Genomic DNA, 17,096 nt, shown 5'->3' on the forward strand with positions numbered 1-17,096 from the left:
ACACCATCAGTATGATAGCATAATTTCACAGTACTTTTTTGTATTTGGGCCATTGTAGTTCAACAAAGGTTCTTGAGATTTGGCAAGTTCAGTCTTTGGCTCTTTCGGAATTTAATGTAGTAGATCTCACACCTAAAAACTGGGCCTAAGTGGTGCCACCAAAATCCATGTCACAGGAGCTGCTGTGGGAACTTCAATTCGGTGTTGCCAACTGTCTGCAATTGCAGCTTGATGGCTTACCAAGTCTCCATCAGTAAGAGTTTTTAATTGTTGAAAGGTAATTTACCAACGTAGCTCAAGTATCTCTCTTTAGAGTTTCTCTCTCCCTATGCCTGCTGTTTCCAGGTTGTTGTGCAGCAAGTTATTTGGCATCCCATCGATCGTGCGCATTGCAGTGAATTCCAAGCTTTCAGATGTGGCTATTCAGGTTTCTTACGAGAGGCGTTTCCAAAGTTCGTACTAGCAGCATGTGCCATAATTTTGGAGCACACATACACAATAGGCGTCAAAATGACCACACTTCTCTCTAGTTTTAGCAGAATGTAAAAATTGTATCCAGTGTTTTGCGGAACACCACTAGGGTATCAAAACAAAATAGGCAGTGTCTGTTAGGAGAGTTGGTTGAAGCATGGGCAGTGATCTGCTTTCTGCATTCCGAGAGAAAAATCCGAACAGATTCAATTCGAGCTGGTGGCAGTGTACAGTGACAATCACTATACACCGTTACAATACACCGCCAGCAGCTTGACGTGAATCTCTTTGGACTTGCGTCCCTTGAAATGCAGAAAGCAGACCTCTGCTTGTGCTTCATCCAACTCTTCAGGTGGATGTTGCCTATTTTGTTTTGACACTCTAGAGGTGTTCTGTCGTACAAGGAATAAAATTTTCACATTTCACTGAAACTGGAGAGCAGCATTCATTTAGATGCCTATCATGTATGTGTGGTCCAAATTTATAGTTCCGTAGGACAAACTTTCTGAACACCTCTCGTATAATGGGTAGCATTCGTTTTCTTAGAGGGAAAATTTTTTAACAAGTTGCAACTTTGGATTGGCATGTTTCTTGGAGAGCCAGGACGCATTGACATGTCTGGTAAACTGTTCATTGCAGTTGTTTGGTCTCAACTAAAAGAGATGTGAGATGTTTTTCTTCTACTATGTAAAGGTTTTTTTTTTTTTTAAGACATACTGCTGTTAGGGTGAAGATTTATCAAACTTTGTGAACAGTGCAAGCAGGTCACTAATGTTGGAGAAAAGACAATCTGCATTCACTGTGTGTCACTCTTATATATTCCTATTTTATTTGTTGTGCTATGTGTGCGAAAACATTAATGCAAGAAGCATTACGAGTGAACTAAGACTATTGTGAGGATTTCATTTCAAGAAAGCTTGAAAAGGTTTTTGGCCAAGCTTATTTGCATGGTGTGACTAGTATGTATGCTTTAGGCCAAACCATGTTGAAGACAAGCCAAGCTATCCACATCTTAGCATTTCCATGTTGGCACTGTACCCACTGGGAATCGAACCAAACAAGTTAGGAGGAGGATAGATACAGATCTAGAGTTTTCAATCAAGCAATATCTGTGGAGCCATTTTGACAAGGTGTGTTTTCTCTGAAACCTTGTGTTTTAACATTGGCTCCAGAGACACCTCTTGTTTGATCACTGCATCTATTAGGACAAATGTGTAGATGACAGCACCAGATGTTTTCTAGGTAATACTGTAAGAAACTGTGGGGTCACTACTGCTTAGTAGATATTTCCTTATGTGCTTGTGAAAATTCACATGCTCAATTGTTTGTCGATAAAGTCTGTTGCAAGTTGTGCCTGCCCCTCCTGGTCTTATTTTAGACACTATGCACTAACTAGCCCTACATGTTCTGCTGTGCTCTACTTCTCAAGCATACACACAGACAGGACAGGTTCAGGTCCCTTGTCCTCAGCTTTTGAGAAATTACAGTATTGCAGGATCACTAAGCTAGAGTTCATTCCACTGTAGCACTGGACACACCAAATGCAATTCAGTCAATTTCTGCTGCCTGTGAAGTGTAAATTCCAGGAAGACAGATTGTGAAACATTCGACTTGTGTGAAAGCCTCACTGCCCCTTTCACTGCATCATAAATATGTGCATGAACGGAGGCCATGGGTTTAAATACTGCTAAAAAAAAACGCGAGGGTCTTCGCACAAAATTTTTAGAAAATCCTGCTTACAGTTGTGCTTATGGGTGGTTAGCATATCTCGTGTAGACTATGTCGCCACAGTTCTTTAGCATATAGGAGCCTTTGAGCATACTACCTATTTGCTTGCTGGAATATCTGGTCTTGTTATTATTATTCAAAGAGAAAAGCCTAGAGTTGGAGACAGGCTGGAAACTTCCTCCAAAAAGGGCACAATACCTGCCTGCCTCAAGCGAGGGTATAGGAGTGGCAGAGGAAGATGGAGGAATAGTGCAAAATTTAGTACAAGTTACGGGGGAAGGGGGCTAACAGCCAAACCTCGATATAACAAAGTTCTACTTGCAGCAGAAAACCTGGTTAAATCGTGAATTTCACTACTTCAAGGTTTTCAAGTTTCAGCATGAAAGCAACTTCACAAGTTCCCAGAGCATTCATGGTGAATAGCAATCTTGTTAATAACCAATTGCAAGAAGGTGTTCATAATATGTAGCGTGGTTATGAGTGCCAACACGTGCGGTGCAGATCGCGCTGAGAGCAATGCATCGACGTGGCTCACAGAGTCTTGAGATTTGCACTTGTTGCGTCACGCTGCGCCGTATATCTTGGACGCCGTGGCTGACCGTGCTTAGTGGCCGCAGCCAGCGCCCACTAATTAAAAAATTGCCGACGATTACGTTACTTCCTAATGCGAAATTTGAGCGCAGCAAATAAGCTGTTTCACCTTTTCGATAGATTGAGGCAAAGAAATCGAGCAACACATGTATGCGCTATCACAGAATTTTTTTTTTATTTTTCACACGTATTCCTTTAACAAAGACTCCACTAACAGTTCTTGACAGATAGCAGCGACTGACTCGGATAGCAGCGACTGACTGGCGGTGCGGTCCGCTTCGGCGGTGCGAACGGCAGGGTCTTCTCGGCGGCGGCGATGAGCCTCCGCTTCGGCGGCGCGAACTGCAGGGTCTTCTCGGCGGCGGCGATGAGCTTCTGCTTCAGCCTCGCTTACTGCTGGTTGCTCTCGACGGCGGCGATGAGCCTCCGCTTCGGCGGCGCGAACGGCAGGGTCTTCTCGGCGGCGGCGCTTAGCCTCTGCTTCGGCGACGCGTACTCCTGGATCATCTCGACGGCGGCGACGGTAAGCTTCTGCTTCGGCGGCACGCACCTCTGGATTCTGACGGCGACGGCGCTGGGCCTCTGCTCTGGCAGCTCGTTTGGCAGCAGCAGCAGCAGACGGAGGACTTCCATCGGTCGTCTCGCTCATGGCTCAGAAAGAACTGGCAGATAATTTCGCAGTGGCGAACGGCAGCGGCAATTTCGGCTCGGGCGGTGCACATATACAGATCCGCCGCCACCGATCTGGCTCTCTGATTGCCACCGCACAGGGCGAACGGCAGCGGCAATTTCGGCTCGGGCGGTGCACATATACAGATCCGCCGCCACCGATCTGGCTCTCTGATTGCCACCGCACAGGGGTTGCATTGGAGGAGGAGCGAAGAAAGGAATTAAGTTCGAGCCGGCGCTTTGACAACCGGAGACTCGCAGGAAGAGGGGGGAGGGGGGCGGGGTGTACACCCAGCGGCAAACGATGGGGGCAGAAGCGCGCGCAGCAAGCGGACAACACGATAAAGGGAGGAGGGAAGAGATAGCAGCGACTGACTGATGCCGCTGACGCCGATAGTGAGTCAACCCCAGCTGCGGAGTTGGTTTCAGGGACAACGCCGCCGATGCCGACACAAACAATATGATACCCTCGCTTCCGCAGCGCTAAGAACCAGGTCTAGCCGTGGGAAGGTGGTCACGTATTCGTCGACGTGCCGGGGCCTACGTGAAATAACCGGCGCGTCGGCAACTGAAGAGCACCCTATCCGCCACACAAGAACAGGGGGGGGGGACCCTTTCCTCCTCTTTCTGCACGGCGGCGACGGTGTTCTATGCAGTCACGTTATCTTGACTCTCTAGCGGCGTCAGCGGCATCCAGCGGTATCAGTCGGTCGCTGCTAGCGCTGGGGGGATGAAAGGGGGGCGGAGCTGGTTACGAGGCCGACGACAACGCCGACGACGACGCGAAACCCAGGAACGGACGCCAAAGAGCTGCGCTCTAAAACATGTGCAGGAAATTCACCAATGATTATGACACTCCCTAATGCAAAGTTTGACCGCAGCTGTATACATGTTTTCATTTCTCAATATATTGGCTGGCGCAGACAATCTGTCGTGCGGCACGTTGCAAAAGAAGCAAAATGTGGCGCGAGTGCTTTGCTAATCGGGAGATCATGAAAAGCCGCGCATGGGTGACGTGTGGGCGCAATTCACAGTAGCCGCTGCAGACAGACCTCCCCTCATGCAGTGCTTTGTTTCCACACAAACGATGCGTGCTACTCTTGCACCATCGTTGCCATCTTGCGCAGCACTACGCTTTTCCTCTCATGCTTTTGCCATACTCTCCTCCTCTGTGTTCTGCCTCATGGTTCCTCTGCACCCTCCTCAGCTTTCCCCCTTGTGCTCTTTTCGCTATTGCCGACTTCCATCTTCTGCTGCCCTCCGCATTCATCTTTCGCTGTGTTCGTTCGCTCGGTTACAAGGGACAACGCCCAAGCTCACCGCAGGAAAGGGTGCCTAAAGCTGCGCTCTAAAAGATACGGCTAGTCGTCCCGAGTGGGAAAAAAAGTCAGTTTGGACAGACAAACGGTGCAATGATGGTGATAGCAAAGGCTACACAAAGCAAGGTTTGTAGTTTTGTCAGTGTCACGCCCGCTCAGGTGAACAGGTCTCACTCGATGACCACAAACTTACTGTCACAACGCAAGCAAACACTTCACACCGGATTTCTGAAACCTTTAGCTTACACGAGCAGCAACACTAGATGTGTGGGAACTCAATGTGCGTAAAAGCTACAACCCTCTTGGATAAACCTTGGCACTTGCCACGGAGCGATTATTAGCAAGATACAGTGCGTGGCCCACATATGGATGCACGCGAGAAGGCAGATAGGCGTAGGTTCCTGCCCCCATCCCCTCACGCGTGCTTGATTATGTTACCATGTGTTCACTCCCATCCCATCTCCCTTGTGCAGAAGGAATTGTCAGCACTTGTTTCAGGAGTACAAATTTTTGGGCTCGGTTGGTTGCAGTAATAGAGGTCACAGCACTGAATTGACATGGGCAAGATGACAGGGTGTGCACTAACTATCAGCTGATTTTATTTCAGAAGGGTATGGTACTTATATCGATGAAAAAAAATACAAAGTAGAAATAATCACATATGCAAACCAGCATTTTCCAGATAGGCAATTTCTCTTCCACTCAAAGCTAGCTTCGCGGAACTGATGCAATTAGCACCTTCTTTTGCGATCAACCTTGCTTCAACAATTTCCTGCTTATCCTTATCTGCATTGTCTATACATGACAGAAGAATGATTAAACAGTGGTTCACACCCACAATCATCACAGTGCACTGAAACATGCCCAACTCGAGAACATTCCAGTTTAGCGAGGACCTTCATTTAAGTCATGTTTTCAGTGAGGACTGACAAATTACAATGGCCATTCAGAGTGATTGTGTCGTACGTGGCAGAATGCACTTGAACGTTTTCTGCAAGATAAGCTTAGCTTGTTCTGTACTGAGGAAACTTTCCTGGTCACAAGTTCAAACGAAGTAGTAGATCACCAAAGAAATGAAGACAAAGGAATGTTGGTCTGCTCTATTGGATATGCATTGGTACTACTTCATGCCTCAAGATGCCCCAATGATATGTATTGAAGACTGCATATATTACTATGGCATAATCTCATTTCAAACTCTTGACAGGCATTTCAGCCAGTGTGTTCCTACAGCTTCTGGCATTTTATCTAAGGTCAACCTATGTTGAATGTGACGGGCTCATCTATTTTCAGAAGGAAGGAGTTTGTATTGGGTCATGCCTAGTACCCGCCTTGAGCGATCTGTTTCTCGGATACCATGACAGACGTCTAAAAGGAAAAATGGAGGCATTACAGATTTTACAAATTGTTTGGTATGTGGACTACCTAGTGCTGTATGAATTAAATTCAAATAACACTGAAACAGTGACTGAAAAAAAATATTTAATTATGGGGTTTTACGTGCCAAAACCACTTTCTGATTATGAGGCACGCCGTAGTGGGGGACTCCGGAAATTTCGACCACCTGGGGTTCTTTAACGTGCACCTAAATCTAAGAACACGGGTGTTTTCGAATTTTGCCCCCATTGAAATGCGGCCGCCGTGGCCGGGATTCTGAAACAGTGACTGATGTGGCTGCCTTGTTCTGGGAGTGTAGTGACTTGACAATCGGGTTATTACACATGAGCTACCTATGAATAACACCATCCACTTTCTAGACATCAAACTTATTTTGTTCACCAATTGCTGCTGATCAGGATATCACCATTGGGAGAAAAAGATGCTTCCGCATGCTTCGTCATATTAAAAACTGGTGAAGTGAGTAATCACAAACTTATGTTTTGTGAATGCACTCCGCAAATCATGCACTTCCATCTGACCTTGCTTCCTTGGTGGCTGAATGATTGCACTGCCACATCATATCGCTCTAGCAATGTTCGTATAAATAAACTGTACATGTGGAAGAAAGAATGTGCCTTGTTTGCTTTCAAATGGAATGCGTAGAACCACAATTACTTTATGTAACCATTGTTTTATGCATTGAAGCACAAAAGTAACTGGAACACCAATGCATTTCGACTGACACTCTGAAATTTAATATCTTGGAACTGGTGCTGTCCAGAGAATATATTCCAAGTGGATATGCTGTGTAAACTCGGCAGTTATAATTCGTAGATTAAAATATGTGGCATAACATGACGCACAGTTTTCAACTGTTAAAATTGGTTATCTAGAATAAATGGGGATGTCACCATTGATGTTTGCATTTCAATTTAAGACTGTGTTGAAAGAATTCTAATGAAAAATTAAACGCACCCTTTCTTATTTTATCACTTAAATTATGAACGCTATCGTACAATCTGTCTGCCAAATGGCTGAAAGCTTATTAATCTTCGAGGCCATGACGAGTTGCAGGGAGTGAGACCGGGCTAGTTGGTATTCCATGCTGAAGTGACTAGTGCAAGAGTGGACAGGGGACACTAAGAAGGCAACAAGTACAAGCGCTTGTCCTTGTCGCCTTTTTATTGTCTAGTGTCCACTCTTGCGCTAGTCACTTCAGTTGATAGAAGTTGGCCTGCAGAAACAGCCGCTTGTTCCTCCTTCACAACTTACGGAAACATACAAAAGTTTCTGGAATGCTTCTCTATACAATATCCACTTATCACTTTGTAAATCAAAACACGCTTGTCCAAAAATTTAGTGTGTGATTAACAGTCGTATATTACTGTATTTAACAAACAACCTTTGAATAGTTGCTTCAACAAAACTAATGCCCTAAAGAACTAGTAGCAGCCTAGGAATTAAGCAATTACACTTTGTATTCCCTTCACTGCTATAATAAAACAACTTGCTAGCTCTCCACCACCGCAGAAAATGGAATCAGGGAGAAGATGGGGACATCCAATTGTTGACGACCAAGGAGTTCTTCAATTTCCACAATGACAAGGCACATCGCTACACTGGCTCCAGAAGCCTGGATTAAATTGACTGCAGCTTTCATGCTCCCTGAAAGCAAAGCACACAGCACAATGTAATCAGTACCTTCACTGATGCAAAGTAGATGTGGTCAATTACCAACACAATGAATCCCTTGTACATTTCGCTAACACTTTTAGCTATTTAGGATTTCATCATGCTTCTTGTTATTGCAGATATATAAAAAATGTGTAGCTTTCAATACACTGGAAAAACAGTGCAGTTGAACCTCATAACGAAGTTGCATCAAACACAAAAATACCTTCCTTACACCCAATATTCATTATAAGCATATATTTGCTACGTGCCGACTCATTAGCATGAAATGCTGAAGATTTACTTCACAGCTATTTCTCTACGTCCATGATATATTGAGCTTCAACTATACTTAAAGTATTTCGAACATCCTCACAATGTGATAAAAGAAAAAGCTAGAGTGCAAGGCTATCACTGCATGCATGATGTAAGCAGGTAAAATAAGGGACAGCCAGAACTGTCTTCTCGAACATACATTAATCTTTTCTGCATGTCCAGCACATCGGACTGACTGCAATTTGTTCTAATTCATTTCAAACAAAACATTGATTTTTACGTGTAAAAATAAAGGCTAAAGTTCACTACGTTTAGTTTTGCTCTACACCTCTGCACTACTGAATCAGCATGATGTTGCACAATATCAAATTGCCTCCTTGTAATTTGGCCGTTTTGGTGCAGGGAGTGATTGAAAAACTTCCTTGGCCAAGCCTTTGGGTTCTTTAGAATGCTATGTAGTTCTTTTACCAACAAGCAGTTAACTAGACTGGAGCAGAAGCTGCAAAAATCCATGATGTTGCAATGGGCTGGTGCAGGAACATCGGGGCCGGTGTCACCACCTGTCTTTGTTACAGCATCTTTTTTTTTTCTGGCTCACCTAGCCTCTTTCATGACAAGAGTGCTCTCCTTCTATTTAAGAAGCATAGTCTGCTAATACAGTTGAACCTACTATTCATCTTTGGTGTCCCTTTAAAAGGATGGAAGCAATCATACTTACCACCTGTGGCCAAAAGGTCGTCGATAAGAACAATGTTTTGCCCAGAAGTTATACTTTCGAGTTGCACTTCCAATTTGTCCTATAAAAGCACACAATAGAGAAAAAAAACTCAGCTGGGCAGAACATGTACGGTATGCAACAAGCTTGCATGAACACAAAATTACTATTCAAGCAAAATGTGTTTTCATATTTCAGTTGCTTTCCAAGATAAAGGAGGCAACAAAGCAACTAGCCACCAGGCCTTCAATATTCAATACTAGCTGTAGTCAGTTCTGGAACACCAATGGAGTGTTATCTGTAAGTCCGAGTTGTACTGCACATGCTTTGTTTAAAGTATGCAAGCTCTGACTGCACCTGACAATGCGCTGTGTAAAAAAGATCGCCATTTTGAGGGCTCTAGGGCTTTGAAAAATTGGAGGTAAGCCTTTTTCCTTGACCTTGCCAGAACTTAGGAGTGCCGAGTATGCTATGATATACCCATCACAACGACCAGAAACAGCTGTAGCCGCGCATGCAGTGGAACATTAAATTTCAACATAAATTCTAGACACAACTAGATGAAGCCAATAAAGTCAAGGAAAGTATAGGGGAAGTTAAGTTTCTTTAAATGTAAAAACAATATATGAAAGAGAAATGAAAGTGGAAGAAAAGACAAGTTGGAACCCACACTTTCTGCAATATGCATGCAATGCTCGATCAGTTGAGCTATGGTGGTGGCTGTCCGTCCATCTACTTTGTATGGTGTTTCTGTAGGTGAATGAGATCTGGCCCTGGGGGCGTTCGGCAGTGCCACTCATGGCCAAGTAGCCATGAATTCTGGCTACTGTAATTCTGGCCATGTAGTTCTGTTATAAAAAGAATCGAGCCCGTTGATTCCTTTTCTTGTACATTGCAAAGCAGGGGTCCCAACTCCTGTAGCTTTGATACCTTCAGGTAGCATGAGAGGGTTTATTGGTAAACATGCCAGCCACTAAGTTCACGTACTACATGACGCCTGCAGTTATATTTTACATCAGCTGCCATGACCATGAATGGCGCTTGCTAACACTTCCAGGGTCAGATCTTGTATACATTCACAAGTACCGAAGAAAGTAGATGGGAGGACAGCTGTCACCTTAGCACCACACATGTATTGTGGAAGATTTGGGGCCGTATTCTGCAAGTGGATCGTTTCGGAATACGGCCCAGGAGTTTGGATTTCACTTTTTTTTAAAGCCCGTTTCACATGGTGCGAATCTGACTGTGTATTCGCAGTTGCAGCAAATGGGCCGTCTGACCCTTCGTGCGTTTCATTTTTCTGTGTTCGGAGCGCTGATATAAAATAAAGAACCAACTTTAGAGAAGGGAAACTGTACCTTTCACAGTGGTACGAAAATAAGAAGCGGCAGCGCATGGAACTTACCGGGGGATGGGGGGGGGGGGGGGCGCGACACATGGCACTACCTAAACAGAAAGCGGAAATGCATTTTTTTTTATAGTGCAATATTCAATATGGTCGCTTTTTATCGCTGTTGTGCCCTGGGTACGCGCCATGATCGCCTTGCGGCATGCGTCAGCTACCGTGTTTTTATTGTCAGGAGACTAAAGAGCCTCTACTGACACCCATATGAACGAGCCACAAGTGAGTGAACAGGACATGTGACTTTATTGGCAGAAGAAAAGCAGTGCACCTTCTCGTTCACAAGCAGAAATAAAATTTGCATGTCAAGATGCGCTGAAACCATTAACGTGAGCTCATCGCACATGGCAGTCTGGTAACGAGCGACAATCAATAGCGCAAGCAAATTGGACAGTGCCCCACCTCTTTGCATTGACAGTCGCCTTAGCTTTCATTGCGAAGAAATCTGGTGACACAGGCATCTGCTGCCGCAGCCAACACAGCAACATGGACTACTCGGCATTTTAGTGTTGCCTCCTTATCAACCTGCACGTTTCTTTTTGTTCTTTCAGTGGCTGCTAACGTGTCACTCACTTGGTGCCTCACCTGCTCTCAATATGGACATGGTTTGTTTTGTGAGAATCACCATTTTGCAGCCACTTTTGCGGGCCTTTCCACCAATGTGGATATCAACTTTATACGCTTCAGACAATGTAAGCACCTATACTAGTCTCTCTTCATGCCAAATCGAGGCCAAAGAAGGCCACAAGCACACTTTACCCACTGCAGCAGAAAAGAATGAAGAGGGAGCACCAATCACAGTACATGTAAACAGGGAGTCTATGTCGCTGTGCGGACTGCAGGAGCAAGTGTTTACCTTGAGAGGCTGTAGACCATTGCAACTGGCCAAGCCGCCACATCCGAGAAATGTAACACGGCAACCATGACCAAGCGGGCAGCATTGAAACAAGACTCTGCAATCAAATCACTTCAGCCTACCTCTAACATAACCCTCAATCTATACATTGGCACTATACACTATACACTGGCTATGATCCAAATGACAACAATGAGCATACACACACATGGGTCACTTACAGCACATTCAATTGCAGGCATAGTGCTTGCCTTCATCGCACATGGTGGTCTGGTAACAAGCGACAAGCAGCAGCGCAAGCACATTGGAGAGTGTGTCCCACTTGTTTGCACCGTCAGTCGCCGTTGAACATGAGCAACTTGCATTACAAAGCAATCCGGTGATGCAGGCATCTGCTGCCGCAGCCAATACAGTGACATGGACCTCCCGGCATTTTAACGTTACCTCCTTTCCAACCTGCACGTTTCTTTTTGTTCTTTTGCGTGCCGCTAATGTGCGACTTGCACTTGGTGCCCCACATTCTCTAAATATGGGCATGGTTGGTTTTGTGGGCATCACCATTTTGCAGCCACTTTTTCAGGCCTTTCCACCCACGTGGATGTCAACTTCATATGCTTCAAACCATGTAATCACGTGTGAGCGTCCGTAGATGTCTGATCATAGCCGAGGAAGGCCGCAAGCAAAATTTGCACACAGCTGCAGCAGGAAAGGACGGAACGGGGAGCACCAATCACGGTGCATGTAAATTGGGAGTCTGTGCCGCTGTGCGGACTGCAAGAGCAGGTGCTTGCCTCGAGAGACAGTTTCCCAATGCAACTGACCAGGCTCCCACATATGAGAAACTTAACACGGTGACGAGTACCAAGTCGCACAGCAGCGAAACCAGATTCTGCAATCGATCACTTCAGTGTAGCTTGCGCAAGAACACAGGCTGTCAAGCAAGAATAGCAATCCTCATGAAGACTAGGAATTAAATATGGGAATGAGACAGCTTGCATTCAAGAAAAAGCCACTCTACTTTGCAAGCACTGAAAGCCAAAAACGTTAAGGAAAGTTAAATGCTACATAGCACACAGTGCAAAGGTCAATGCAAGAAACATGCCAATGCCGCATCAGCTATTTCAGGAGAGGAATTGCACATGGCAACGTACACTAGAAGATACTGCTACAGATGTGTTATGCTACTAGGCAATGACTGGTATTAAGTATGAGCAAAGAATTGGTTGAACTTTAATGTTTGGATGAGGAAGACAAATGATCTCTAACAAGAATGTGGAATGGAAAAGCTTGCATTCATTGAAAAGAAATTATACTTGGCACAAATGGAATTTGACAAGGCCAGGAAGCTCAATAACGAAGGGCAAGCTGACGGAACTCATTTGGCCAGTGTGTCTGTGCTTGTTCAGAGGTTGCAGGTACATCTGAAGACGCAGAATTTTTGTTGTTGAGGTAACTGGATGACTCGGCCAATATCTGTGCTGATGGAATGATGGCGGAGGCTCTTTTCACTTTTGACACAGTCATCGGTAGACTTGATCTCTCATCCAAATACTTCTGGAACCGCTTCTTTGTTCGTGGTGTAAAGCCCTGCGAATTCGGCTCCAGCCCCTTCCTGTTGGTATAGATGGGTGCTCCTGTGATGACCAAGATGTGCTTGGCACAGACTCTGTTGGGGCAGAACAGTGACACATGAGGTACAGAGATTATCCAAACTCATGTAGTGTTTTCTTTCATGTTCAAACGAATTTTGCTGAACTGTAAATATGAACAAACGTTCGTATCATCTGCTACAAACAAATGACATGTATCTCAAGACTAGCAAGCCAATACAGCATATATCAAGCATATTTATTTCTGAACCAGATGTTTACCCTGTAGTAGCAGCCAAAGCCCACACAATGACCTTGTTTTAGCAGGCAGCAGCTTCTCTTTAGTGCGTGGAGTGTGTTGCTTACTGGTGCCGTCCTCATTACTGCATGTCTAGAACAGAAATTTTGACTGCATCAGCATAATTTTGCAATATGAAATGCGAAAAGGTGTGACATATACATTGTAATGGTTTTCAACTACAGAGCACATGCCAATGTACACTGTTTGTTGTAGGATGCTTAAGCAGCATGGTAAATAAAGATTGCTACCCTCCATAAAATTGATGTCTGCCTAACTACAATGCATGTATTATTAATATCACAGATGAGAACATTTGTGCGCTCATTTATACACTAGGAGAGATCACACTGCTGGTTTCACAAGCAAACGCATGAAAGACATGAAGCTGTTAGAAATGATGCATTCCTTTTCTGCATGAATGTGATGCACCGCTTCACTAGTGCAAAAATAAATGTCCTCAGGTAAACCAAACTGAACAGCAAGAACATTTGGAACCAACAGGTACGAAATATGGGCAAATTATGCAAATTATCATGCGTGCAACTGTTTAATACATTAAATTCAGCACTTTAGCTTCAGTTTATCAAAGGGTTATTCAGTTCTCTGGACGAAAGAAGCTGCCGGCAGACTCAAAAAAAATATATTGATAAGGCTACTCAGTCACCGATGGCTACGGCTACAACGAGATGAAAAATTTGACGCACGTTCCGATATCGCTCTCTCTTTCGTGAATGTATGCATAATGATGGCCTCGCAACTAAAAGTTTATTTCGGGAACAGCAACGGAGGGTCCTGACTGCCCATATGTAATGCAGCATCTAGTTTGTTAACTTGTATTCGCCTGCAAGTTAACGAGACGAATATATTACATGGCGATTGAAGCAGCGATGTTAAGCAACTCACCAGTATTGCCGTCCCCAGTCGCAGCAGGATCTGGCTCCCATTTCGATGCAGACATGTTCCACATGGCTCACGACTGAAACCTAGCTTTCGGGCTTACACCCCAAGTTAAATAATGCGAGCTATCGACGCGCAATAAACTGGTTTTAGTACAAAATAAGCAACCGATGTACGAACCAATGAATCCGTACCTGCCGTGCACGTGAACATACAGGTAAATATATTAAATCCAGGCCAGAGGTCACGTAAGAGGTCGATGATGCTGAATGCTGTTTTGCATTCATAATGGGAAAAAACAACAAAGTCAGTAATAATAAGTTCAACTTAAAATTAGGAATGGGAATTTTGTACTCTTTGTCATGTAATAAAAACACTTTGTTTATTGCTGAAGAAAGCTTGTAGGTTAAAACTGCACTTACTACGGCGTCTCTAGCGGGAGATAATGCGCTCACGGGAAAACCTTTATAATTGGTGTACTAAGCCCGTTTTTTTTAGCAGCAGCGCGCAGTAGATTTTATTGCCCTCTGTGGCCCTTTGTTGGACTTGAGAGTATTCTCTACGAAAACACACATGCGACAACGATGGGGAACCAATCACAACGTGGATCGTAGACAGGTCACTGTGGCCTTCCTACTTAATTCTTGTTTTCATAAAGTAACTCACTCAAACACAAAGAACTTTCACGAAAACAGTTTTTAAGTTGCTTTACTTTGTTCTTATAGGGAAGCGAACTGATGCCAGGAATAATTCAGTTCTCCGCTAGGTGCTCGCAAACGCGAAAATTGCAGCTGCCACGCTCAGTGCATGTGAAATGGGAACGTGAAGCATGCACTTGCAGAAATCACAGCTGCGAAATTCGCAGTGTAAAATCGCACCATGTGGACCGGGCTTTACCTATAATATCTGCGTTTAAAATAAAAATCATAGGTATTTTCTGCTCTGTTTTCCTTGGCTTCATTATTTGTTGACTTCATGTGTTTATGTTTCAAGGCGCTAGCTTTGGAAGCCCAAACAATGTGAAACATAGATCAGAGATAGAGAGTGAGAGCTTAATAACGTTGTGTGGTACCTCTCCATACTCCAAAGAGTAAGCCTGAGACTTCACATTGCCAGGTAACTTTCCAGCCTTCCGAATGGGCACAAATGGCACATTTAGGGCAAGTGCCAAAGCAGGCCCTACGAGAAAACCTCGTGCCTCGATGCCGGCAATGATTTGAACATTGGGTACAGAAATGCGTACACGCTCGGCGAACAGGTCCACCATGTTGCGAAAGACATTTGGCTTTCGAAATATCGGCATTACATCACTACATGAGGAAAAACAAAAATAGACACAAATTAGCAATGTTTCAAGGTCACATGCACATTTTATCACATTTATTTACCTTCAGAGGCCGCAACAATCGGCAACAAATATTGAACAGCACTAAACTGACAAGTAACACATTGCTTTTGGGGTAACAATGACTTTAGCAGCGACTTTGATGTTGCCTATTTTACCCGATATAGAAACTTGTCTGACTAAACCTGCACGAGCAAATATCCCTCTGTTGTCTATTGATCATCTGGAAATTTCCGAGGATATTCTTGGAGGCAGAATAGCGAAAATTTTCACGAACAGAAATTTTCGTAAAATTTGGGGCAACTTTCGTAGACTAGGTAAACGTGGGGCAACTTTCGTAGACTAGGTAAACGAGCCCAAATTCGTAAACTTTTCGAAAAATTCGGGGGGGGGGGGGGGTCGGCATGTACGGTTTTAAAGAATTTGGCGCGCGGATAATACACTCTCAGCTGGTGCGACCATCCGCAGTACTCGACGCAACATATTCGCTCAAAAACACTATTTTTGCACCCATTCTAAAGACACTCGACTACCAGGGAGGAACACTTTCTTGCACGAGCTTTCTCAACTTCCCGCTAGGGACCTTGACGAAGAACAGACTTTTGAACAGTTTTTGCGTTAAGCATGAGTTACTGCGCGAGATCAGTCGGCACGTTGCTAGTTTTCGAAGACGAGTACTTGTTTGCTTTACAGCATACTTTACAAGATTTTTGAGCAACAGGTGCGTGCATTAGAAACGCACTTGAAACAATGGCCAAAGCTCAAGACGTTTGACCTTTTTTTACTGATACGCTTTTGCTCCTGATACGCACATGCCGATGATGCACGCTTAAAACCAAGGGAAAATAGCTCTTTTTTGCAGGGCAATAAGTTAAGGCATTCACCACCAACGAAATAAGAACAAACGGGGTAAGCTGTCCACTATTAGTCAAGGGTTAGCTGCGTTGCACAATTTACTACGAAAAAAAAACACATTGGATAAAATATATCACTCACCAAAATAAGATACCTTTCTTGGGAAAGTCTGGGTAGGTTTTCAATACTGCACATATTTCCTTAGTTCTAGGATCCATTTACGTTGACAGAAAGCAAATGTAATATGCGAAAAAAATGAACTTTATCGCTACACGTACACTGTACGACTGCACCAACTGCACTACAGACAGCTGCAACCATAGAGCGACATTGGCATTCTCTATGACATTGGCGTCATGCTGCGCGCCGGTAGGGCCATATGGGTGGATGGATGGATGAATGGCGGCTATACCCTTTGTAACGGGCGGCGGCTGGCGCCACCTAGCCTTTTGCTCCCCTCCTATTTTATTATTATTCTTTTTTTACTTTCTTTATATCCTCTTTTTCTTAACCTAGTTTCACTTCCCTCCTCCCCCCAAAATTACTATTTAAAACAGTAGACGAAACATTATCTGCCCGATTTATGGCATTATCTATCCCTTGACTTCCTCCACCAATCCTCAAGCCTCCCCTTCGTTACTGCCACTCTTTTCTCGTCTATCTGCCCTCGTTCCCCGGGAAAACCTAATGCCCCTTCCATATCTGCCACTGTTCCCTCTGCCAGGGTCGGGCGAAGGTCTGTGCATCTCAGCACTATATGTTCAGTGGTCTCCATTTCGGCTCCGCAGGCTGTGTACCGAAGGTCCACGTCTTCAAATTTAGCCCTGTATGTTTTCGTTCTCAAAACCCCCGTCCTAGCTTCGAATAATAGTGAGCTGCCCCGCGAGGTATTAAATAAGGACTCTCTCTTAATCTCCTGTTTTTGTGACCTATACATTGATAGCGCTGGCTTTCCGAGCATTCTTTCTTCCCACATTTTTCTTTCTGTCTCCTTCACCTCCTTTCCCACACTAGAACCACTTTGGACCCCC

General features: G+C 44.5%; 1 protein-coding gene and 1 long non-coding RNA gene across 2 annotated transcripts; both read right to left on the bottom strand.

Moving 5' to 3' along the window:
* Window positions 1–5,353: 5,353 nt before the first annotated feature.
* On the bottom strand, window positions 5,354–16,421 carry Aprt (adenine phosphoribosyltransferase). The gene is made up of 4 exons (XM_070530099.1): window positions 16,207–16,421; window positions 14,938–15,175; window positions 8,824–8,902; window positions 5,354–7,823 (listed from the first exon to the last, which is right to left on the bottom strand). Exons 1-4 carry the CDS (start codon window positions 16,281–16,283, stop codon window positions 7,669–7,671), a joined length of 549 nt encoding a protein of 182 aa, XP_070386200.1. The 5' UTR covers window positions 16,284–16,421; the 3' UTR covers window positions 5,354–7,668.
* LOC139052961 (uncharacterized) lies at window positions 10,450–14,931 on the bottom strand. The gene is made up of 2 exons (XR_011510144.1): window positions 12,950–14,931; window positions 10,450–12,744 (listed from the first exon to the last, which is right to left on the bottom strand). It is a non-coding gene; the product is annotated as an uncharacterized lncRNA (long non-coding RNA).
* Window positions 16,422–17,096: the final 675 nt, after the last annotated feature.

This window comes from Dermacentor albipictus, chromosome 1, assembly GCF_038994185.2.
Source record: "Dermacentor albipictus isolate Rhodes 1998 colony chromosome 1, USDA_Dalb.pri_finalv2, whole genome shotgun sequence".
Taxonomy (NCBI): domain Eukaryota; kingdom Metazoa; phylum Arthropoda; class Arachnida; order Ixodida; family Ixodidae; genus Dermacentor; species Dermacentor albipictus.